The 26,883-nt window shown below is 33.0% G+C and overlaps 1 protein-coding gene across 1 annotated transcript in view; it reads right to left on the reverse strand.

Moving 5' to 3' along the window:
• Positions 1-9,658: 9,658 nt before the first annotated feature.
• TNFSF11 (TNF superfamily member 11) overlaps positions 9,659-26,883 on the reverse strand; it is a 51,453-nt gene continuing 34,228 nt past the window's right edge. The window contains exons 3-5 of the mRNA XM_051983866.1: positions 20,128-20,173; positions 19,961-20,047; positions 9,659-12,045 (exon numbers count right to left, since the gene is read on the reverse strand). Of these exons, the coding sequence (XP_051839826.1) occupies positions 11,624-12,045; positions 19,961-20,047; positions 20,128-20,173 (555 nt within the window). The 3' untranslated portion in view covers positions 9,659-11,623. The remainder of the gene's footprint in view (positions 12,046-19,960; positions 20,048-20,127; positions 20,174-26,883) is intronic.

A 26,883-nucleotide genomic window follows, 5' to 3' on the forward strand; every position in this document is an offset into this window, starting at 1 on the left:
AGCCATTGGATCAGCAGATTAGCTGTGAGACATCCAACACAAGTGCAAAAGGCAAACAGTGAGCCTCTGAACTCCAGAATTCCCAGGAGGAAATCAGCAGTACTGGTTCCAGGGCAGCATGAAGCCACTGTTGCCTATAGAGGAAGCTTGGGACAATCTCGCCTTTGTCATAAAAGCAGACCTCAACCTTTAAAAAAGCAAAAAGCAAACAGACATGTGACCACAGATAGTTTTTATGAAGACAGAGAACAGATCTCAAATCTTGAGGACACTAAAGGCAAATCACTTCTAGATGAAGTTCCAAAAGGTGATCTGAGCTGGTCCCCATCTCACAAGGCTCTCTTGGATGAGTTCAAAAATGATCTTAAAATAGAGTGAAGATAAATATGGAAAAAGGAAATGAAAACTTTGCAGGAAAGTTTGGAAAAGGAAACAAATTATTTGAAGAAAACTCTTAAAAAAACAGATTTAGTGAAATTTAAAAATAATATAACTCTTTACAAAAAAGGATTTGATGAAATGGAAAAAGTATATAAGTCCTTATAAAATAGTTATAATGAAATGGAAAAATAAATTTGAAAAAGAAACTAACTCATTGAAAAACAGAATTTGTGAAATGGAAAAAAAAATCCAATGAACAAAATAACTCATTTAAAAGTTCAATTGGCCAAATCAGAAGATTAAAAAAACAAGCTGAATAAAATAATCCACTAAAAATAGAATTGAACAAATGGAAATTAATGCTCAATAAGACATGAAGAATCATTCAAAAAATGAAAAAAATAGGGAAAAAATAGAAAATACCTCATTGGAAAACAATTGACCTGGAAAATATATCTAGGAGAGACAATCTAAGAATTATTAGATTACCTGAAAAAAAAAAGATGAAAAAAAACCCTAGAATTTCATAATTATAAGATCAAGGAGAAAATATTGCAAGCAGCCAGAAAGAAACAATTTACATATCAAGGAGCCACAATCAGGTTTATACCTAGCAGCTTCTACTTTAAAGAATTGAAGGGTCTGGAATATGATATTCCAAAGGCAAAGGAACTCAGATTACTGCCAAGAATCAACTAACAAAATTAAGCATTATCTTTCAGGGAAAAAGATGAACATTCAATGAAACAGATAAATTTCATTTATTTCTGATGAAATGACCAGAGGTGAACAGAAAATTTGATCTTCAAATATAGAACTCAAAGTTCAAAAATAGAATGTCAAATATAGAACTCAAGAAATGAAATAACAATAACTGTCTCTTTTAAAAGTTAAAAAGTTTACATCCCTATATGGGAAGATGATAATGTTTAACTCTTGAGAACTGTTTCTCTGTTATGGATGCACTCAGAGGGTGCAGGTATAATTTGATTTAATTGTGATGATATAAAAAAGAAATGAGAGATGGAAAGGGTATGGACTAAATGAAGAGGAAAATAGAGGTAAAATTGCACATCATGAAGAGGCAAAAAAGACCTATTGCAATTGAGGGGGAAAGGGGAAAGGGATAAGCATTATTTGAATCTTACTTTCAACAGATTTGGCTCAAAGAAAATATCAGACATATTTAGCTTCACAGAGAAATTTGTCTCACTCTATAGAGAAATAGGAGGAGAAAGGGAAAAGGAAAAAGGAAAATAGAAAGAAGAACAAAAGTAGAAGGGGAAAGGTATAAGAAAGGGGGAGCTGTTTGAAGGAGGTGGTGGTGAGAAGCAAAATTCTAGAGTGGAGGGAAAAAGGGAAAGGAAAGAGAAAAGTATAACTTGGGGAAAATAAGATGGTGGGAAATACAGAATTAATAATTTTAACTATGAATGTGAATGGAATGAACTGCCCATAAAACAGAAGCAGATAGCAGACTGGATTAAAAGCCAAAATTCTACAATATGTTTATTACAAGAAACACATTAATAGTAGAGTGATACATATAGAATAAAGATAAAAGGTTAGAGCAGAATCTCTTATGCTTCAGCTGAAGTTAAAAAAAAAAAAAAAAAAAAAGCAAGGGTAGTGAGCCTGATTAAGCAAAAGCAAAAATAGATCTAATTAAAGAGATAAGGAAGGAAAATACATCTTGTTAAAGAGTATCATAGATAATGAAGTAATATCAATATTAAATATGTGTTCACCAAATGCTATTGAAATTTCTAATTAAGAGAGCTGAAAGAAGAATCAGACAGCAAAACTAGACTAGTCGGGGATCTCAGTTTTGCTCTCTCAGAACGACATAGATTGAACCACAAAATAAATAAGAAAGAAGTTAAGGAGGTAAATAGAATTTTAAAAAAATTAGATATGATGGACCTTTGGAGAAAATTGAATGGAGATAAAAAAGGAATATACTTTTCTGCAGCAGTACATGGACCTACAGAAAAATTGAGCATTTAGTAAAATCTCAAAACCTCAAAATCAAATGCAGAAAGGCAAAAGTGCATTAAAAATGCATTTTAAAAGATCATGTTGCAATAAAAATTATATGCTATAAAAGGCCAGGGGAAAATAGATAAAAATTATTTGGAAACTAAATAATCTAATCCTGAAGAAAGAGTGGGTAAAACTATAAATCATAGACATAATTGACAATTTCTTACAAGAGAATGACAATAATGAAACTCATACCAAAATTTATGGGTTGCAGCCAAAGCTGTTCTTAGGGGAAGTTTTATATCTCTAGATGCTTACTGGCATAAAACAGAGAAGGAAAAGAACAATGAATTAGCCATGCAATTAAAAAAGCTAGAAAAAAGGAATAAATTTAAAATTCCCAATTAAATATAAAATTTGAAATTCTGAAAATAAAAGGGGAAATTAATAAAATTAATAAAAATAAAAGTAAGTAAACTATTGAATTAATAAACAAAACTAATAGTTGGTTTTATATAAAAAAAAACCCAACAAAATAGATAAACCTTTAGTTAATTTGATTAGAAAAAGGAAAGGAGAAAATAAAATTGTTAATATCAAAAATGAAAAGGAAGAATTTTGCATCAATGAAGAGGTAAGTAGAGCAATATTAGAAGCTATTTTGCCCAATTATATGTCAATTAATCTGATAATCTAAGTAAAATGGATAAATACTTACAAAGTTATAGGTTGCTCAAATTAACAGAAGAGGAAATAAATTACTTAAATAGTCCCATTTTAGAAAAGGAAATCGAACAAGTTATTAATCAACTCTCTAAGAAAAAATCTCCAGGGCCAGATGGATTTACATATGAATTCTACCAAACATTTAAAGAACAATTTATTCCAATATTATGCACAATATTTGGAAAAATAAGGAAAGGAGTCCTACCAGATTCCTTTTATGACACAGATATGGTGCTGATACCTAAACCATATAGTGTGAAAACAGAGAAATAAAATAATAGACCAATTTCCCTAATGAATATTGATGTCAAAATCTTAAATAAAATATGAGCAAAGAGATCACAACAAGTTAACTCCAGGATAACATACCGTGACTGAGTAGGATTTAAACCAGGAATGTAGGGTTGGTTCAATAGTAGGAAAACTATTAGCATAATTGACTATAAGAATAACCAAACTAACAAAAATTATATGATTATATATTGAGATAATTCAGAAAAAGCATTTGATAAAATCCAATATCTATTCCTAATAAAAACATTAGAAAGTATAGGAATAAATGGAGTTTTCTTTAAAATGGTCAGTAGCATCTATTTAAAATCACCAGCAAGTATCATATGTAAAGAGAACAAACTAGAACCATTCCCAATATGTGGTGAAAACATGGTTGCCCACTCTCACCATTACTATTCAATATTGTATTAGAAATGTTAGCTTTGGCGATAAGAGATGAAAAAGAAATTAAAGCAATTAGAGTAGGTAATGAAGAAACCAAATTATCACTCTTTGCAGTTGATATGGTAGTATACTTAGAGACTTCTAGAAAATCAACTAAAAATGACTAGAAACAATGCACAATTTTAGTAAAGGTTCAGGATACAAAATAAATCCACAGAAATCATCAGCATTTTAATACATTACCAACGAAGTCTAGCAGCAAGAGATACAAAGAGAAATTACATTTAAAATAACTGTAGATAAAATAAAATATTAGGGAGTCTGCCAAGGCAAAGTCAGGAACTATAGCAACACAATTACAAAACACTCTACACAAATAAAGTCATATTTAATCAGTTGGAAAAATATCAAGTGCTCATGGGTAGGCTGAGCTAATATAAAAAAAAACAGCAATACTACTTAAATTAATCTATTATTCAGTGCCATACAAATCAAAATCTCAAGAAATTATTTTATAAAGTTGGAAAAAATAATAACAAATTTCATCTGAAGGAACAAAAAGTCAAGAATTTTAAGGGAACTAATGAAAAAATGCAAAGAAAGATAGCATAATTGTACCAGACCTAAAACTATGTTATAAAACAACAGTCATCAAAATCATTTGGTACTGGCTAAGAAATAGACTAGTTAATCAGTGGAATAGATTAGATTTACAGGACACAATAGTCAATGAATATAGTAATCTGGTGTTTGGTAAACCCAAAATCCCAGCTTCTGGGATAAGAACTCACTATTTGACAAAAATTACTGGGAAAATTGGAAATTAGTATGACGGAAACTAGGTATTGACCCACACCTAACACTCTGTACTAAGATAAGGTCGAAATGAGTTCGTGATTTAAACATGAAGAGTGATATTATAAGAAAATTGGAAGAATAAAGGATAATCGACCTCTCATATCTGTGGAGAAGGAAGGAATTCATGGCCAAGAGGAACTGGAATACATTATGGAATGCAAAATGGATAATTTTGATTATATTAAGTTAAAAAGGTTTTGTACAAACAACATCAATGCAGAAAGATTAGCAGGGAAACAATAAACTGCAGAAAATAATCTCTACATACAAGCCTGATAAAGGCTTCATTTCTAAAATATATAAAGAATTTACTCAAATTTATTAGAATTTAAGCCATTCTCCAATTGATAAATGGTCAAAGGATATGAAAAGACAATTTTCAGATGAAGAAATGGAAACCATTTCTAGTCATATGATAAAATGCTCTAAATCACTATTAGTCACAGAAATGCACATTAAGACAGCTCTGAGGTACCACTACATACCTCTCAGATTGGCTGAGATGACAGAAAAAGATAATGAATGTTGGAGCAGATGCAACAATACATTGTTGGTGGAGTTGGTGGAGTTACCTACAACCATTGTGGAGAGCATTTTGGAACTTTGCCCAAAGGATTATCAAACTGTGCATACCCTTTGATCCAGCAGTGTTTCTACAGGGCCTGTATCCCAAAGTGATCATAAAGGAGAGAAAGGGACCCACCTATGCAAAAATGTTTGTGGCAGCCCTTTTTGTGGTGACAAGAAACTGGAAACTGAATGGATGTCCATCAGTTGGAGAATGCCTAAAATAAGTTATGGTATCTGAATGTTATGGATTATTGTTCTCTAAGATATGACCAGCAGGATGATTTCAGAAAGGCCTGGAGAGACTTACATGAACTGATGCTAACTGAAGTGAGAGAACCAGGAAATCATTATTCATGGCAACAAGAAGATTATACAAAGATCACTTCTGATGGACGTGGCACTTTTCCACATCGAGATGGTTCAGGCAAGTTCCACTAAACTTGTGATGAAGAGAGGCATCGACACCCACAGAGAAGACTGTGGGAAATGAGTGTGAATCACAACATAGTATTTTCACCTTTTTTATTGTTTTTTTTTGCTTGCATTTTGTTTCATTTATCATTTATTTTTCTTTTTGATCTGATTTTTATTGTGCAGCATGATAATTGTAGAAATATGTATAGGAAAATTATACATGTTTAACACATATTAGATTACTTGCTATCTAGAGGAAGAGGAAAGTGGAGGTAAAGGAGGGAAAAGATAATTTGGAACACAAAGTTTTGCTAGGGTGGATGTTGAAAACTATGCATATGTTTTGAAAATAAAAGGCTTTAATAAAAAAACTAGAAGAAAAAGAAAAAAGAAAACATCGATTTACATTCTGCCTCTAATGATTAAAAAGTAACTTAACATTCATGTTCCTCAGTTTCTTCATCTATGAAATAAAAAAGTTAGACTAGCTAGCATCTGAAGTTCTTCTGGACATATAGCTATAAAATGATAAGTTGAGGCAATAGTCTATGTATTTAGGGCAAAAGGAGGCTGAATTAGATTGATCATAAATGCAAAGCCATAAATGCTATGGCTTCCAGAAGGAAGGAAACAAGTATTTTCTAAGAGCCTACTATGTGCTAGACACTGTGCTAAGTGATTTACACTTTATTTAACCCTCACACCAACCTTGTAGGGTGGATGCTATTTTTACCCTCATTTTATATTGAAAAAAGTGGAAGAAAACAGAAGTTAAGTGGCATGGGACACCCAACTAATAAGTATCTGAGGCTTGTTTTGAATTTGGATTTCCCTGATTCGAGGTCCATGCACTAGGCATCCACTTCAGAGTCATTTAATAAAAAGGAAAGTTTATTTATTATGTCCCATAAGGAATCTCTATTGGGACTATCACTATTCACTACTGCAGATGGTTTAGGCAGCAATTGGTTGGGTTCATCCCTTTCCTCTTAAAATTCTTTTAGGGAAAACACTGTCTGGGTTTCTTCAGCAGACTATTGAAAGTTATTAGCTATATCATAATTGCAACATTTTGATCATATCAACAAGATTGATACTATGATTAGCCAAAATATGTGGTCAATATGGAACTATGTCATATTCTTGTAAAAAGAAATCATTTATCAGAGTAGAGAGTGATTAGTAAATAGAAAAGGGGGAAGGGAGATTGGATTAGAAAGAGTAGGGGTGTCCTAGAAACATTATTAATCAACAAGCTCTGACAAGATAGATTTTTTTAGACATAAAACAGACATCTAACACTCACTGTATACACAGTGTTGATTGTAAAAATGGACACAAGACTAAATCATAATAATGTGAATCAATAACTAATTAACATTTATAAATGCAGCTACCGGGAGACATATTTCAATTTCATAGCATTGAAGCTGGATAATTGATTTATAGGACCCAAAGTGAAAAGAAGTCTGTTCTTGACAAGTGCTGGTAACTACCACAGATGGGATGCCAGTGAACTAACTGATGCCTTGTTGAATTCTATCTACTTTATAGGATATGTATGGTGGGGCGATGGGGAAGCGGTAATTTAGCTTGAGTAAATGTGGAAAGATGGGTTACTCAGGCAGAATTATTGGAGCAAAGGGCAAGAGACAAAAAGGTGTGATAAAAAATAGGCGCTGGGATCAGAATCTTTACTTCTAGTTATGTAACTGTGGGCAAGGCAACCCTCCCTGGATCTTGGTTTCTTCATCTGTGAAATCAGGAGGTCCAATAAGATCCCCAATGAATTTCCTTTCAAATTTCCTAAAACATATTTTGTCCTCTAATACAGAAAGTGCTGTATACCGAGATGCTGTTTTCTGATCTCAGCTGACTTTGAAATTTCAGCAGAGTACACCTTACCCCAACTCCCAACCTGATGATTTAAGGAAATTTAAATATATACCAAAAGTGCAGCATCAGTTCTCTATAATTACCAATTGGAGAACAATGAGCTATATGAAATTATAGTATTTTGATTACTCTCTTCTATTCTACTAGCCTAATAATCTAAGGAGCATCATCACAACAGTATGGAAGAATGTGACTTTTGCCAGTTTAGAAATCAGTAAAGTCAATAAAAGAATAGGGTATAAGTACCAATTTAAGATAGCTTTTTGTTTTTCCTTGGTTTCTTGAAAAACATTTGCTCTTTCTGGGTCAGAGATGTAGTTCTACATAAAGTATGGGCTGAGTTCACTATGCTATGAATGCCAGAAGCATCTTTACAGCTGAAATGATATGCCAAATCACTGGCAAAATATTCTCAGATATTTTAATTCACTTAGGATAGTGTTTTTGGAAGACAAATAATTCCAACTGTTTCTATTTAATTATTAACTTTCTTTCTTTTCCTCCATTCCTCTCTCTTCCCCCTTTTTTCTCTCCTCCCACCAATCTCTCTCTCTTTATCTGTCTCTCTGTGTCTTTCTCTGTCTCCCTCTCCCTTTCTGTGTGTGTGTCTGTCTCTGTCTCTGTTTCTCTCTCCCCCCTGCTCATCCCCAGCTCCCATACTTAACAACAGTGGTATTTCTAGTAACCTGTATCATGAGATCAAATATTATATCAGAATTCTGGAAAGATATATCCTTTTCTCTGTTTTTGAATGCATGTGTTTTTGCATAAAAATATAGTTAGGATTGTGCATTAGAACTAAAATTCCCCAGATATATTATTTGATAAATTAGTGTGTTTGGTATGGAGCTGGAATTTCTCTAAAGTAATCAACATGTTGTATGTATTTGATAAATAGCTGGATTTTCAAAGAAAAAGCACTATCTTTGTGTATTCTGAGTACATCTGGTCACTAGCGCAAACATTTAAAGAGCCTTCAATTATAAAAGACAGATTCTTATAGAAAATTAGGAGAATATCTATACTGGTGAATCTATTAAGAAGTCTGGCTTAGAAGAATTTTGGCTATGTAGGGGAATTTAGTTTTAACATATAAAACCAAAATTGAAATGTCAATATACAACCAATAATTAACATCTCAAGCCAAATTAAAGCTATCAATAAAACACAAGCACTTGGCACAAGATGGTCAAATTATGGCTTGCAAAATTGGAGAAATGGAACTCCATTTAAAATGGAACTTGTGTTTATATTGACACCTTTAGTTAACTGAAGAACTCCCTCTGGTAAGAGTTACAGGAAAAAGAATTCACATTTATACAGAATTTTACAAACTTCTATTTTCACAATAACCTTGTGTTAGGTAGTAAATATGCTATTATCCCTATTTTATAGCTATGAAAATTGTGACTTACCCAGGCTCACAAAGCTAATATCATTCAAGGTCTTTTGACTTCTGATCCAACACTCATTCTACTATATCAAGAAAAGAAACAATTTGATTTGCCACAAGACTTGGTAAGCTTTTGTTTTCTGGTATTCATCCCATGCATGTCTGATACTGTAACTAAGCTTCCAAAATAATTGGTTTCCAGCTTTTAGCTTGACCCAATTTGAGAATTTCTCCAGAGGCTGGCAGCCCTTTGAGCCTGAGATCTACTGGCACGAAGAAGCAATCCTCCTCCGTGCCACTGAGAATCCTAGGGCATGGACAGGGTAAAATAATAACTCACCTTTATTCAGGACTTAAAAGCTTACAGAATGTTTTCCTTAAACCAAATTGAGGAAAGGATAAAATAAAAGAAAGAAGGGAAAGAAAAATCATGAAAGTAAGAAAAAAATAGAGAAAAACAAAGATATTTTGGTGGGGGGAAAAAAGAGGGTCAATAGTGAGGAGCAATCAGCACTTTAGATGCTCTAGTCAAACATATCATTTCTGGAGAGGAAAAAAAACCTCTATTTTCAATCCAAACTGTGCTAGGCATTAAGAATACAATAATGAAGTTAAGAACAAACAGTTCCTGCCCTCAAGGAGGTTACATTTTATTTACATTAAATTTACATTACATTTTACAGGAACAAAAAATTCAATTCATTTCAAGAGAATTTACCTACACACACACACACACACACACACACACACACACACACACACATACATCTGCATATTTACCTACCTACATATTTACCATACTTACTATGTACTAAGTATTGTTCTAGGCATTAGGGATGCAAAGACAAAAATGACTAAAATGTTCCTGCCCTCAAGTAGCTTTCAACAGAGCAGTCTTCCTCATAGACTTATTTTGAAGTTTCTAGTTTCTATGAGTCTATGTTGACTTTTCTGGATAACATGGTTAGTTTTTTTTTTTTTTAATAAACCTGAATTAATATATTTTAGGTATGACTTGGGGCTCAGTATTACTCAATATTTCTTACAATAGCATTTGATTATTATTTTCCCTCCTGTTACTATCACAGAACTCCATGTCTTTTAGTGCCAAGGTTACACCATAATTATTACAAACCGATCTTCATCAGGTGGCTCCTTCTCTTATATCATTTGCCTTTAATTAGTCCACCAACATTAAGTTGCTTCCCAAAGGCAAATTCCCATGATGCTAGTCCATGAGGCCCTCATTGCTTCCTTTTCCACAATGGAAAAAAAAAAGTATTAAAATGGCAGGTGATCCCATAGGTCACTGAGCAAATGGCTGATTGTTCCCAAGGGTACTTTGACCTAGTGTTAAGTATATTTCTTCTTCAGTATAAGTATAGGTTCCCGCTTTTTAACTTGCAAAGCCTCTTTGACTAGTGATTACCAATATACATGCAAATCTCTCATTTATTTTATCAGAGTTCAAGGGTTCATTAATTTAATGGACTTTATTCCTTACTTTTAATTGAATCCACGTTTCTCCCAATAAAATTTGGGGAGAGGCTATAAACTACAAAATAGTATAATGAGGAGAAAAGTATCACAGAGAAAAACAAGTATAACAGGAAACCATGGCATCTAAAAGTATCTTTTAATATAAATTTATTTTTATACCAAAAGGAAAAAGAAAATATTTTCATTGTATAATATAAAATTATCCCTATTAAATTGAAGATGGTTTCTTTGGCCAATATGCATCTGATAACTTTACACTTAAGAAAAATCAAAAATCTATAATCTGCAGCACTTGTAGAAAAACACCTGTTCAATAATTACATAAATATTCTTGACAGATTTCAATGGCCCATTATGTATTCTTTTTGGCAATGTCAGCTTCCTAAAGTCAATTAGCTTCTAGATTTGAAAGGCACCTGGTGACCAACATTCTACTCGTTATTCATGGAATTCATTTAATTTTTGCATAGACTTGACAAGTCTGAAAAATCTATTAAGTTAAAAAGAACAAAGAAATATATTACATTTGCTATGAGCAAACAATCTTTCTTTCTTTTAGCTGCAAGTTTTCCCCAGGGGATTAACAAAGTGCACCAGTTAAATATGTCTGTACATTTAAAACATTAAATATGCCAACAGCAAGACATTTTAAATATTTTGAATCAAATACTATAGCACAAATATAATTTACATATTTTGCACAAAACATTACATCTGAAATATAATTTTAGATATTATATAAAAATACATATTTTTCTTTCCTCTTTAGAAAAAAATTATTTGCAGGTTCTAGCATGATGTAACAATTCAAAAGAACTCAACCTTTCATATTATTCCCCCTCTTACAATTAGGATAAAATCCTATCCTAATGGCATGAAACTGCAACAAGACTAGGCGTCAAATATAGCCCCTTCTCATAGCCCAAATGCAGTGTTTCATGAAGGTAACCATAAATGCCACACTCCAGTTTAATTCTAGGAATTTATTACAAAATATATAAACCATTGTGTAATAAAGCCTGTATGTTGGAATATATCTTGAGTTCAAATACTCCTTTTGTATGTGTACACACAGTCAAATGTACACATCTGAGGGTAACCTCAGAAGGCTCTAGTTCACGTCTCCTAGTAGTCTGACACAGCTATGAAACATCTTTCTGACATATTTTTAAAAATTAACAACATCCTAGGAAATGTATAATTACTACTAGTAAAACTTGTGGCTCAATCTATATCTCGAACTTTAAAAGCCCCAAAATAAGTTGCATCTTGAGCAGGATCCAATAATGATGGGTTGGATACCTGGATACTTATTTCTTCACCAGCCCTCAGTTTAAAAAATCCTCCTACATTTATGGAGTAAAAGTGGAATTCTGATTTTTTTGACCAATATTTAGTGCTTCCTCCTTTCATCAAAGTATCCGAATTTTGGATTTTCATGTTGGTTTTAGTGACATAGACCATCAGCTGAAGAAATTCTGTGTCCAGACTACCAGAAGTTTCATGATGTCTGAAGCAGATGTTGGCATAGAGATAGTAGAAGCCATCTTGGTTTACTCTTAGTTTCCCATTGCTGAAAGTCATATTTGATATATTTGCCCAACCTCTGTCATGGTACCAGGAAGAAAGATTCACTTTTCTGGAGCCTAAGCACAACAGAAAAAAGAAAAAAGAATTAAAATTTAGTTCCTTTTTTGAGTATGATATTCAATTGATCTTTGAACTTGAAAGCAAATCACCAATAAGTATTCCAAAGTATTAAGTAATTGAGCTTCAAAATTTGCACCAGAATTGACTATTTCATTTGCTTATACATATCAATTGTATCAACATTCACTTTCAATTCATGAAGAGATATTTGAGGTGCATAAAAGAGGAAATCAGAAACTCAATTCCAGTGGCTCTATGCAAAGAGAACAGTGAGCATATTGCTGCCTACTATCTTTTTTCCTTTTTCCCTATTTATTCTTCTTTCAAATTTAATTTGTACTCATAACTGAAACCTACGATTCAACAGAGGAGAAAACTTACTTGTACTTAACAAAAAAGCAAAGGACTATTTTTGGAAACAACATTTGACTGGAAATCAGGGGATCTGGGAAGGCCTAGCTGTAACACTAGCTTTTTACATGAAATTAAACAAAGTATTAATCTCTTTAGACCTCAGTTTCTTTGTGTACAAATGGAAGAGATTAAACTCAATTTCTAAGGATCCATTATGTGATAAATTTCTAATATTCTCTGAAATGTCACATGAAACCTCTAAGTTTATTCACTTTCTACTCAGAACATTGTCTATCAGAATAATGAATTTATTCCTACATGGCAAAAAATGGTAGTCACTACTATCCAATGGTCAGTATTGATCAAACTCTATACTAACTGACAATTCCACATATCTATTTATATAATGATATCTAATAATCATAGAATATCTGACATGCTTCCTAAATAAAGGACAAAGTTATATTCAGATAATTTGTATTACATTTAAATTGATTGCAAATTGATAACTCATGAATAATAAACAGATTTAGTAACTCTTAAAGCATTATGGATAGAGAATAGGCCTGACAACAAGATTATCTGATGATCATTTCTGATGATCAATTCTGATGGACCTCGCTTTCTTCAACAATGACATGATTCAGACCATTCCTATGACTTTGCAATGAAGAGAGAGGACTGTGGAATTAAGTGTGGTTCACAACATAGCATTTTCACTCTTTTTGTTGTTATTTGCTTGCATTTTATTTTCTTTCTCTTTTTTTTCATTTTGGTTTGATTTTTCTTGTGCAGCAAGATAATTGTATAAATATATATATGCATATATTGGGTTTAACATATATTTTTACCATGTTGAACATATATTGAATATATACTTGCCATCTAGGGGAGGGAATGAGGGAAGAAGGGGAAAAATTGGAAAACAATGTTTTGCAAGGGTTAATGTCAAAGAATTATCCATACATATGTTTTGAAAAATAAAAAGCTTAATATAAAAAGAGAGAGAGCATGTCTGAGTTGGGAAGGTCAGGATTCAAATATGGCCTCTTACACCTACCATGTGTCTCTGGGCAAGTCATTAAAACTCTGAGTGTTTACAGGAAATTTTCTGACCGTAACTTGTAGAAGCAGTCAATTTGAATTAGAAGAGGAAATTTCCTGACTGGGAGCTGCCTATGCCAATTACATTATCAATCTACTTCACAACTTTCTCCTCCACAAAAGTCATGTATTATCCAACACATTTAATTAAGCAAAACAACCAAATCCAACCATTCCAAATAAGATTTTATTATATATGAAATGCTGCTCAAGTGCAGAGAACAAACTTCCCTTTAGTTCATGGTGCAAAGTTTAAATTAAAGTCTTAACAATCTCTCTCTCCAATTAGAAAAGTCATTTATATCACCAAGACAGACCACACAAAATCAATACCTCAGTTTTTAGGTTTAATACCAAGAAATCCCATTCCTATGGCTACTAGAATCTCCTTACCAGACTTAAACCTCACTCTCATCAGAATTGGTTCACACTAATTGAATATATGAATCTATTTTATCCAATAGAGCAATAGAAAGGAAAGGGAGATAAGAGATATGGACTGCATTGATGATAAAAGGGCTGATTAAGGGAGATAGTGGTCAGAAATAAAACAGACTTTTGAGGATAGAGAATAAAAATAGACAATAGAATAAATTTTTAAAAAGGTGATAGTGGGAAATACACAGTTAGAAATCATAACTGTGAATGTGAATGGGATAAACTCACCTATAAAATAGAAGTGGATAGCAGAATGGATTAGAAACCAGTCAACCCAATAACGTGATACAATTTGGATAGAGAAAAAGGAGAGAAAGAATAGACTTGAAGATTTTAATTTTTTTCAATTTCATTATTTATTTTTAAGTTTTTTATTTTTTAAAATTTTGAGTTCCAAATTCTCTCCCTCCTTTCTCCACTCACTGAGAAAGGCAAGCAAAAGGATATCATATATGTGAAATCATTCAAGACATATTTCTATATTAGATATTATCAAAAAAGCAAAAAGTTAGATTAAAAACAGAAAATTATACTTCAATTCACATTCAGACATTATCAGTTCTCTCTCTAGAGGTAGAGCATATTTTTTCATCATGAGGTCTTATCTTGGATCATTTTATTGATCAGAATTGCCAAGTCTAGAGTATTCCAAAAAATCTTAGTGAAGTTTGGACTATTAAAGCTTAAAATGAGACTTTTGGTATGTCCTTATAGACATAATGCATTTTGCATTTATATTCTAAAACCCTATATAAAGCTAGTGATTATCATTATAGGATCAAAAGAATTCATGGTGGGGATGAAGGGGGAAATTGAGAACAGAAAGACCAAGGAAAAAAACAACATAAAGGGACTGATTCACACTGAGATGATTTATTGATGCTTCCTAGTTGGAACCAACTCTTTTAAGTTCCAAACACAAACTCATTATTTAAGATCATGGCCTTAAAGTTAATTAGTTAAATGAGAAAAAAAATTCTCTAATAGTCATTTCTTCCTGAAAACAATATAGTGTCCTGAAGAAGCTGAAAGAAATTCATAGCATTTGATTCTTCTGAAGGCTTCTTTTCATCCCATCAGCCCTACAAATCCTTAAAGTCTGCTATTCTTTATTACTTGAAAGGATCTGTGATTTTTACCAATGTGGGTACTTCCTTGACAATTGCACAATGTAACCTACTCCTTCTACAATCCATATTAGGAGATAGTCTGTTTAGTTGTGACTAAAAAAAAAATAGTCATGGAGTATTCACTCTTCTGGAGATAGGCCACTGGGAACTTAGTTAGTCTGGCATTTGGGCAACAGACACAATTAATCACCAGGTTTTCTGGCTTGGGAGAACTTGCCTTAAGTTTGTACTCAAATAGCTACAGCTATTTGATCTTTTTTTGTCATGATTAAAAGGTTAGAGAAGGAATTTATTCTGATATGACATACTATAGTATGGTTATTTATATGAATAACAACCACAGTGATACCACATCCTGTCCTTTGTGAGGCTTTATCAGGTCAAATGGGTAAGCAGCATTGGGAACAATAAAGGAAAAGCTAGTTTCTGTATATATTGGGTAAATCAAGACAGATGTAAAGGTCTAAGTTATAGGATTTTGGAAAGGGGGATTAAGTAGGTAAGGCAAAAGGTGATCGCTGAGCTTCAATATTCCTACACTAAATATATTTAGTCTAATGAGAGTTTTGATTCCTACCAAAAACTAAAGAAGGCTCCATATTTATTCATCAAATACATATTATATAAGTGCTACAGTAGGTGGAACAGTGGATAGAGTGTTCAGTCTACAGACAGGAAAACTTGAGTTCAAATCCAACCTCAGACACTTACAAGTTATGTGACTCTGGGTAAGTCACTTCACCCTGTTTGTCTCTGTTTCCTCATTTGTAAAATGAGCTGGAAAAGGAAATGGCAAACAATTCCAGTATCTAAGTAACTAAGTATCCAGTAACTAAGAAAACGCCAAAAAGGGCCTCAGAGTCAGATGTGACAGAACAAGAACAAAGGTATATCACACGTACACTATGGGGATAAAATAGACAACTTAAGTCTAGTTGGGCAGCTAAGACAAATAAGGAAAGTTAATTTTTCTGCCCTCTCTCATTCTTTTTATAGCTACTTTTAACTTTGTAAAGTACTTTCCTTTATTTATGATCCTTATACAGCAGGCAGGGCAGATCACATACAGAATCCAAGGGGTTGGATGAGGTTGGAAAAAAGTGTCCAAAATCACCGTGCTAGTAAGTAGCACAACCTACTTGTAAATGTGAATCCAATGTTCTTTTTACTGTACCACACTGCAACATAAGGGAATACAGTATCATTGCTGTTAAACAAGTGCTTTAGGTAAAGGCAGAGGAATTTAGAGGCAGGAGAGATCATGGTGGGATAGAAACATTAGAAGGAATTCATTGATAAAAATGCATGAAATTTGGGGAGACAGAGAAGGAGGGGAATAAGAACATTCCAGGCTCACCAAGGATAAGAACAATGGTCTATTCAGAAGTGTGTATAGAAATCTAACGAGACATTAAGATCAGTCAAGCTAAAAAATTTGGTTCAGAGAGATAGTGGTTGAAGAGATAAATTGAATCCAGGCTAGAGAGAATTTGGAATGTCTGGCCAAGAAACTTTGTACTAATGGGGCTTGACCAATTCTTTACCCCAACCACCACTGTCATAACTGTAAACAAATGTGAAAGCAGAATGAAATGATGTCAGTGGAAATCGATATAGCCAGTATAGCGAAAATGAAACAGTGAATATTATATGGGCAAAATGATGTTTATGCCTTCTAAAGCCTGAGATTTCTATATTGCTGCTAGCAGTGAGCTGGGTTTTCATTTCTCTTTGTAGTTATATGCTTATTTGGTACTGTCCCACAAAACAAAATATAGCTCCATAACATCATCAAGGTCAATGATTTTGTTGACTTAGGCACTTTAAGGTATGTCTCAGGTCGAAATTCTCTTCAGCAATGCAAATTATATTACATTTGATACTTAAGAATTTTCAAGAATTAGCAAGGATTCAGAAAAGTTAAGTAATTTGCCTATAATTGTAAAACTAGTAAGAATCAGTAACAGGATTTAGACACTATTACCCCAAGTTATCTCTCATTGCCCCCTAAAAATTAATTTTAAACAACTTAATAGCAGTCTTTCTCTGAATTATTGATCCTTTGATTATTGATGACTACCAAAACTAAGGAATAAGTAGGCTTGGGAAAATGGTTTGTGTTAGAAGAGCAAATCTTATTTTCCTAAATAGTAAAGTATACAAATCATTTCATTCAGGCACAAACTCAGTAAACCTCACAAATATCCAAGAGTCTGCTCTGTCCTTTCGGCAATGATTTATATGAGATGCCTGTTGAGAGATTTTTATACCTAAAAGTATGGTTGCCATTGCCAAATAGACTTCAGCATATCTCATAGCATAAAGTTTATCACAAGTCATTTAAAACAACCTGAAAAGATAAATGTAGAAAAGTATTTTCATATTGTAAACAGTGATGTTTCATTATTAAGCTGATTGCATTTAAATGTGCTAATATGTAAAGTAGTCTTTCAGTCATTAGAGCAAATTAGTATACAACTTTTGGAGATGGAGAGAAACTAAAGATAAAATGTCGATGAAACATATTTAGAATCCATTTCATTGGTCAGGTCTAGCACAAACTGCACAAGCTTACCCTCAAGTTTATAAGATCTAGGCACACCAAATAAAGTCTATGTACCTGACTGATAGGAGAACACCTCAAATCCTCACTCAGAGAATACTTGCCACACTCTCATGTTTCTCATGAGTCTGGCTTTCTAAATCTACAGGAAGTAAAAGCCAACAAAATAAAAGTAGGAAAAAAGTTATTCTGACAGCAGGGAGAGGTGGAAGCTGAAAGCATGAGAGGAAAACAGACACAAGTACTAAAAGCATAGAAAAATTAAATCATTTAGTATGTACATCAATATGCTTGATGATGTCACTGTAGATTAGTGCCATAATGACATTAATTTTAAGAAAATTTTAAATGACATTCAGAATATGTTACTTATTCCTATAGAGAAATATCTATTTCATAAAGGTTTCAATGCAAAATTGATTTTTTGAACTTTTGGTAACTAAAGTAATAAATTCTCACTTATCTGGAAATTGTAGCCATGCAGAATAACTCATTTCTGGAGGGTTCTAGATATCCAAGTCTCACTCTTATTTATTATGTATATATATAATATTAATGATATTATTATATAATATCAATATTATATATCATTATTATGTGTCATATATTACATTCATTGATATTACATATATATTATATATAATCATAAACACTATGGAAAAATATAGATTAATATGTTAATGTTGTCATTATTAATATATATCCTGATATGATTTCAAAAAGGCCTAGAGTAACTTACATGAACTGATGCTGAGTGAAATGAGCAGGACCAGGAGATCATTATATATTTCAACAACAATATTATAAGATGATCAATTTTGATGGATGTGGCCCTCTTTAATAATGAGATGAACCAAATCAGTTCCATTTGTTCAATAATGAAGAGAACCAGCTACATCCAGCGAAAGAACTATAGAAAATGAGTATGAACCACAACATAGCATTTCTACTCCCTCTGTTTTTGTCTGCTTGCATTTTTTATTTTCTTCTCAGGTTATTTTAACCTTATTTCTAAGTCCAATTTTTTGTGTGAAGCAAAATAACTGTATGGATATGTATACATATGTGTATTTAACATATACTTTAACTTATTTAACATGTATTGGTCTACCTGCCATTTAGGGGAGGGGGTGGAGGTGGGGGGAAGGAAGGGAAAAGTTTGGAACTGAAGGTTTTGCAAGGGTCAATGCTGAAAAATTACCCATGCATCTGTCTTATAAATAAAAAGCTATAAAAAAGGTCCACTATTCCATGCTACACATGGAATTTTATAGAAATGTTACAAATAGCATTGTATATAAATTTTATGATTCTTCAGTTTGTTATTCTGCAAGTTTTATTTTTAAATGCTATATAATAACAGTAGTTCTGACTGAAATAAAAATCTATTTAAACTATATATACATATATATATGTATCCTGGTTCTGACATTTTCTAATTATACATCTGAGAACAACTCCCTTAATCTCTCAAGGTCCCCAGGCAACTCTAGAAGACATAATTAATTGAGGTTCTGTACCATATGAGGAAGATTCCACACTAGGAGTTTTCTGTGCTGATGTCTCAGGTCTGACTCTCTCATGTCCCAGAAAATTGATTAATAGATTTAGTAGAATTATAATAAAAATTAGTAGAATTTTTTTTACTAAATCTTTCTTGTGGAAATAATGTAAAATATTGCTTCTTACACAGGAATGGCAATGTTTTGTAAATAAAATGCTATTAAAAATGTCCAGTATTCCATGCTACACATAGAATTTTATGGAAATGTTACAAATAGCATTGTATATAAATTTTATGATTCTTCAGTTTGTTATTCTGCAAGTTTTATTTTTAAATGCTATATAATAACAGTAAAATTATGATATTCCTCACTTTGTCAGGAGTGCTTCATTCTTAGGACAGACACAAAGTTTTTCCACTAGCTAGACTCCAGCTAGACCATTGCAAAAGACAGCTAAGTCAACACAATCTAGGTATGTGAAAGAATACAAACAATTCTCAAAAGGCATCTATTACCCTTTTCAACAACAGTTATACCTGCACTTTTTTTTAGTTTGAGTGAACACAGCATGCTTATGGACCAAGATGGTATCAATAAGTACTTGTTGGCAATAAGCAATATGCAATATCAGCTGAAAATACAAACTAAGTATTTTCTGGTAAAGTAAAATTTCAATCTTTGTCATCTTAAGAGCAAATGCTCTTTGGTGGAACAAAGATTTTGCAGTGATCTAGTGACTAGTTGGGAGCTTTGAGTATTCAAATGGCTAATAAGAGTCTCAGAAATGCTTTTTTGGCTGGATGCCCAGATAACTTACCCGAGGGAATATTGGTGCCATTAATGGTGAGATGAGCAAATGGCTGGTTTTTCCTGGGGAAATCCAACAAAGGATAGTCCATCATAGCTGAAGATAAAAGATGTCATGTTAGATCCAAGAACATCAATGCATCAGAATGTCAAATATTTATATTGACCAGTACTCACCTTTTTCTGCTCTTGCATTCTCTGATCTAACCATGAGCTTTAGCTCCTAAAATCAAAAGGAAAAAAAAAAACACAAAATTTTAATGCAATAGCAACATTTTACATGGGTTCAGTGTCTCACAATTCTTTGAAGTGTTTTTACATAAGTTTGTTATCTCATTAGATTCTCACCAAACCTCAGACACCTTGGACACATGGCTACTCACTTGACAGAACATGACCATCTTTGTATAAAGTAGATAGAATACAAGAATGCCAGGGTATGATGATGAAATGTTTCTCTCATCATACTATATTAGGTACATATAAATTTTGTACTTTCATTACTTTTTTTTTTAATTTTATTTTATTTAATAATAACTTTGTATTGACAGAATCCATGCCAGGATAATTTTTATACAACATTATCCCTTGCAATAGCTTATGTTTCGTTTTTTCCCCTCCCTCCCTCCACCCCCCCCCAAGATGGCAAGCAGCCCTATATATGTTAAATATGTTGCAGTATATCCTAGATACAATACATATTTGCAGAACCGAACAGTTCTCCCGCTGCACAGGGAGAATTGGATTCAGAAGGTAAAAATAACTCGGGAAGAAAATCAAAAATGCAAATAGTTCACATTCATTTCCCAGTATTCCTTCTTTGGGTGTAGCTGTTTCTGTCCATCATTTATCCATTGAAACTCAGTTAAGTCTCTTTGTCATAGAAATCCACTTCCATCAGAATGCATCCTCATACAATATTGTTATCGAAGTGTATAATGATCTCCTGGTTCTGCTCATCTCACTTAGCATCAGTCCATGTAGGTCTCTCCAAGCCTCTCTGTATTCATCCTACTGGTCATTCCTTATAGAGCAATAATATTCCATAACATTCATATACCACAATTTACCCAGCCATTCTCCAATTGATGGGCATCCATTCATTTTCCAGTTTCTAGCCACTACAAACAGGGCTGCTACAAACATTTTGGCACATACAGGTCCCTTTCCCTTTTTTAGTATCTCTTTGGGGTATAAGCCCAATAGAAACACTGCTGGATCAAAGGGTATGCACAGTTTGATAACTTTTTGGGCATAATTCCAGATTGCTCTCCAGAATGGTTGGATTCATTCACAACTCCACCAACAATGCATCAGTGTCCCCGTTTTCCCGCATCCCCTCCAACATTCATCATTATTTTTTCCTGTCATCTTAGCCAATCTGACAGGTGTGTAGTGATATCTCAGAATTGTCTTAATTTGCATTTCTCTGATCAATAGTGATTTGGAACACTCTTTCATGTGAGTGGTAATAGTTTCAATTTCTTCATCTGAAAATTGTCTGTTCATATCCTTTGATCATTTATCAATTGGAGAATGGCTTGATTTCTTATAAATTTGAGTCAGTTCTCTATATATTTTGGAAATGAGGCCTTTATCAGAACCTTTAATTTGTACTTTCATTACTAGTTGTGCTGTTAATCGAATAAATTCACCACAAAAAATTACCTGGCTATTTTTAGGAAACCATACAATGCTTGCATAATAATATGGGGCATTGCAAACTATCCAAGCTAATAAGAGCAAAAAAAAAAAAAAAAAAAGACTGTGTTATTTATAAAACACGGGGTAATTGAAGCATAATTAAAAATAGTCAGCAGGTACACAAATGGAAAGGAGATTAACCAGGAAAATAACAATTACACAGAATATGTGGTTCTCTTAAATCTTTGGGGGAATACTTTTTATGTCCATTTCATTAGAGCACATGGTTGGTATACTACTTATGCGCAGCCCACAGAAAAGAGAATGATGGTCAACAACCAGTGGTTAATTTTTTTTTAATCACAGTGCATTAAAAAGTACTACACAGAAGTGTGGGAGCTTTTAGAATGCCTGTAATTAACTTAAAATATTGCTGGAAATAAAAGTTTACAAAAAAAAAAAAAAAAAAAAAAAAAAAAAAAAAAAAAAAGCAGGCCAGAGAAAGTATACTGGTGTCCACAAAGAGAACAGGTATTTGCATCTTAATTCAAGGCTGCTACTTCATCAAAGCCACTCAGAGACCTCTTCTAGATGTCCTGCTAATCAAGTCATTAAGTACTGGATTTGTGCATGTAAAATAGTGGTCTTAAATCCCTTAGGGAGCAGCTGAAGAATTAGGCCCCATTTGAATTCAGACCTTCTAAATGTTAACTGACTTCATATTATATTGAGAGAGTACTTAACCTCTTTGTGACTTAGTTCAACTATCCATTAAATCAGCAAGGCTGATTCATGCCAATCATTTGTTAGGATGATCATTCAAAGAACAGGATGGATACCATCAAGTCAAATGTTTTGTAATGCTCTAAGGAAGAATATCCTAATCATTACTAAGCATCAGCAATGATTACATTCTCTAAAATTACAAAGCTGGAAGAAATCAGAAAGAAAAAAAATTATTCCATTTCCTTGACCTTGGACAAGAATATATCATATCATCTCAGAAAGGTGAGAATCAATTCTATTTTTAAAGACCCCCACCCTTTTGAGGAATCACACAGTCTTCCTAAGTAATACAATATAATTTTTTAAATGAATTACAATCACATTTTACTTTAGAACATTTAAGGCGAGAGATTCATTCTGAACCACAAGTTTTCCCTATTCTATCTGATATCTAAGCCTTTGCCCAGCTCTTTAACAAGTTCTACTGGCACACTGTAAACACTAATCATTTTCCCTCAGCTTCCATTGGGCACTGAATCCTACAATACCCTCATTTTTGCCCTTGCTGAAATTCTATAGAGATTGAGTTTATATCTCCTTTTTTAATTGATGATATTACATTGTTGAGCCCTGAATAAAAAAAAAAATCATAGCCACCTCCATTCCTTGCCATTCGGACTAGAAATTGGGTTTAAAAAAAGAATTTAGGAAAAACCTTGAAGCTCTGACCACCTTTACATACCACCGTGTCATAAACTCTAGGTACATTATCTCGATCCTTGCTAGGACAATTCCCCTTCCTTTTGAGTATTGCCCCTCGCCTTCCTGTCTCCTGCCCTCGACCTTCTTATCTTGACCTCTATCTTGTCAGGATTAAGTTATGATTCTTTCCTGGAATTATGGCCTGTCCATCTTCCCAGACTCCTCACTCTTCCTTATCTGCCTTTGTTTCCCCTATAAGATTGTATATTCAGGTTATGTATTCTGTTTGCAAACCTTAATTAGCTAAAACCCTATATAAGTTCCCTGCCTCAGTTTATCTGCATTGAATGCATATGGAGTCCCATATGATCAACTAGCTTAAACTCCGCATTAATGATTTAAAATCAATCTCTGCTTGCCTCAGTTTCTCTGGTTTTACAATGCATAGTTGCAGCATTAGAAATTAGGCATAATTCATACATTTCAATATATTTCATATCAGATAACCTTTGGGAGACCACTGCACTTAGGAACCCATTAAAAATCAAATTATTCCATGGTTAATGTATATCCTTAAATACTTCATTTTGCAGAAGCATATACAGAAGTTTAGGAAATCCTTTAAAAGTTTAATGGAACATTCCATGCTAGGAGATTGAGAAAGCTATAAACACTCTCTAGTCTTTCATGTTTTGGATACCTCTAAGTTTATACCTAACATGGAGAATTTTATAGAAAAAAATAATTGCCATCTGACAACTAGAAGGTAGGAAAAGCTGAATATGTCATAAAATCATAATGCTGGAATGAATAGGAAGGGAGGTCAACCACCCCCTCTTCTGCATTACACAGATGAAATAACTGAGACTTAAGTTTTATTCTGGTTTCTAGCAGACAGATGTTATAGGTAGAAACACAAAGCAAAAGTCTTAAGCTATTGACTAAACTTAAGGCTGAAAGGGGCTCCTCCATCTCTATAGGTACCTCCAGTTAAAGGCTAAAAGCTTGTGATGTCATAGATACATACATAACTACATAAAATGTATTTTATAGATATGTAAATATGTATGAACCTATATAAATATATAAACATAACAGGTTAGATATGTAGACAGACTACAGGTAAAACAGATTTCAATAACTAGCACACTTATTCTTAGTAGTACTTTCAGTATGAATAGGTATGGGGAGAGGGGGAATTAAAAAAAAATTAGAATCAGTTAGTGTCCCCTTAAGGTAAGATCATCCATTAAGTGAGATTTTACAGGAATAATAATAATAGCATTTATAAAGTTGAAAGATTTACAAAATGCATTTAGCTTTTAAAATATGATCTCATATTCAAAATGTGATCATAGCATCCCTGTGAGGCAGGTGCTATTATTATCCATATTTTAAAGATGAGGAAACAGACACAAGAGTTTGTGACTTGTCAGGATCACATAACTAGCATGCATCTGAAGCTAGGTTTGAACTCACACTTCCCTGATTTTAGGTTGGGTGTTCTATTCACTACACCATCTAGCTGCCTAATGTGAATAGTTATGTATAACTGATGTGTTTCAGGTTTAGCCACCAAATGATAAGATTTAGGAGAGCAACTGGCACCAAATGAAGTGTTCAGGGTAACAATTGTTCCAAATGATGTGTTTGGGATTTCAACACCAAATGTTAAGGGTTCGGTCACATGAAGAATTCACTATAGGCATTCTATTTGGCAAAAGGCAGGTTTATTTAGGTGAAGAAGTTACAGACAAAATGAAGACAATAGACACCAAGAGTAGTAACTATGAAATAGAGTTGGGAAAGCAAATAGTTAAAAGAAAAGGGATATTTAACAATTAATGATGGAAAAGACAAATTTCTTAGTGGAATTCACAATTAACTAGGAAAAAAGAAATATTCCGTGAGTAGGAATATACCATTGACTGGCAGGCTAAATCCATAGAACAGTTTAGCATCCTAAAAGAGTTACTAGCCATAAGAAGTCAAAAGATACCATGAAACGTGGTGGGAGGTGGGGGAGGTGAGGGGGGGAGATGAGAAGAAAGACACCATGAGGCAGAGTGCCTCATAGCTAATCCAAATGGGAGTCAGCAAAGATGGCATGAACCATGGATAGATTTATAGGGGAAATTTAACCTGGGGCTTTGACATAACTTGTGTTTCAGATTGGAAACAGCAAGGTAGGGCTGGCTACCCATGATATTCACTAAGGATGGGATTATAAAGTTGAACTATTCTCTATCAGTACCTTTCTTTGCTTACCTCAGGAAGTAATCTTATCAATACTTCAGTCTTTCTCAGACAATCCCACCTAGTTACTCAGGACCTCATCAAGACTATATATAAATATGTGGATTCAACTATAAAACACTCTTTGGGGAAATAAAGGTAGACATAAATAACTGGAAAAATAGTAATAGCTTATGAGAAGGCTGAGCCAATATAATAAAATGACAATATTCTCTAAATTATTATAAAATTGCTTAAGGATTACTTCATAGAATTAGAAAAGTCATAAAATACATCTGAAAGAATCAAAGGTCAAGAATTTAAAGGGAAATAATGGGGAAAAAAGGAGAAGAAAGGGAATCTAGAAATATGAGATATCAAATTATATTACAAAGAAGTAATCATTAAATTTGAAGCTGGTTAAATGCTAGAGAATTTCATCAGTGGAGCTGATTAAGTATGCAACATATAGAAGAAAACAGAAATAAGAGACTAGGGTTCAATAAACCCAAATACTCTAATTATTGATATGTGCTCAATATTTGACAAAGAGTACCAGGAAAACAAAAGCAATTTTGTAGCAATTTTAGTATAAATCAGCATCTCATGTCATATACCAAGATAAGCCTCCATATCATGGCATAATTTAGAGAAGCAAGAAAGAAATTATGGCTAAGGGGAAGAGCTCAAGATTAAATAAGGGATAGAAAGGAACACAGAAGATGAAATGCATAATTTTTATTACAAAAAATTATTAAGTTTTTATACAAATGAAATCAATATAAAATTAAAAGAGAAATAAGCAAGGGGAAAAATCTTTGTACCAAATTTTTTGTGATAAAAATATCATTTCCAAGTATATAAAGAACTGGTTTAAATGTGAAAGAATAAAAACCATTCACCAACTGATAACAAATGAATGAGTACTTCTCAAAGGAAGAAATCTAAGCAAAAGCTATATGAAGAAATGCTCCAAATCATTAATAATTGGAGAACTGCAAATTTAAAGCAACTCTGAAGTTTTGTCTCACATTCATCAGATTGAGAAACTTAAAAAAAAGAAAGAAAAATGACAGCTGTTGGAGGGGCTACAGGAAAATAAAATAGGCATATCAATGTGCTCTTGGTTGAACTATATAAATTGACATATGCATATTAGTAAGCAACTTGAAACCATAACCCCCAAAGTAGTAAATTCTGCATATACCTTTATTCAATTATACCAATGTTAGATCTGTACCCCAGAGAGATAGATTTAAAAGGGCTTTCCAGCCCAACTTGAAAACCTTTTTTACAATATCCCTAAAAAATGAACTTTCCTCTTCTGGTCTAGTCTACATCTGAGATCCACATATGCTAATAAGCTAAATAAATTGCCCAATGAAAAACTTATCTATTTCTATATATCCTTTTATAAAACTAAGACATATAGTACCTATGACCAGGGATGTGTTAGATGTGGTTAGAGCCTAATCCTAAGAACTCATTATTAAATTTTCAATGTAAATATTTACACCACAGAAATTGATAAAAGCTACAAATAATATATTATTTTATTGTCTAGACTTAAAGCAACAATGAAGAAAATATTAACAATGCATGTTAAACTAAAAAGTAAGTTGTACA

The sequence above is a fragment of the Antechinus flavipes genome, chromosome 3, assembly GCF_016432865.1.
Source record: "Antechinus flavipes isolate AdamAnt ecotype Samford, QLD, Australia chromosome 3, AdamAnt_v2, whole genome shotgun sequence".
Taxonomy (NCBI): Eukaryota; Metazoa; Chordata; class Mammalia; order Dasyuromorphia; family Dasyuridae; genus Antechinus; species Antechinus flavipes.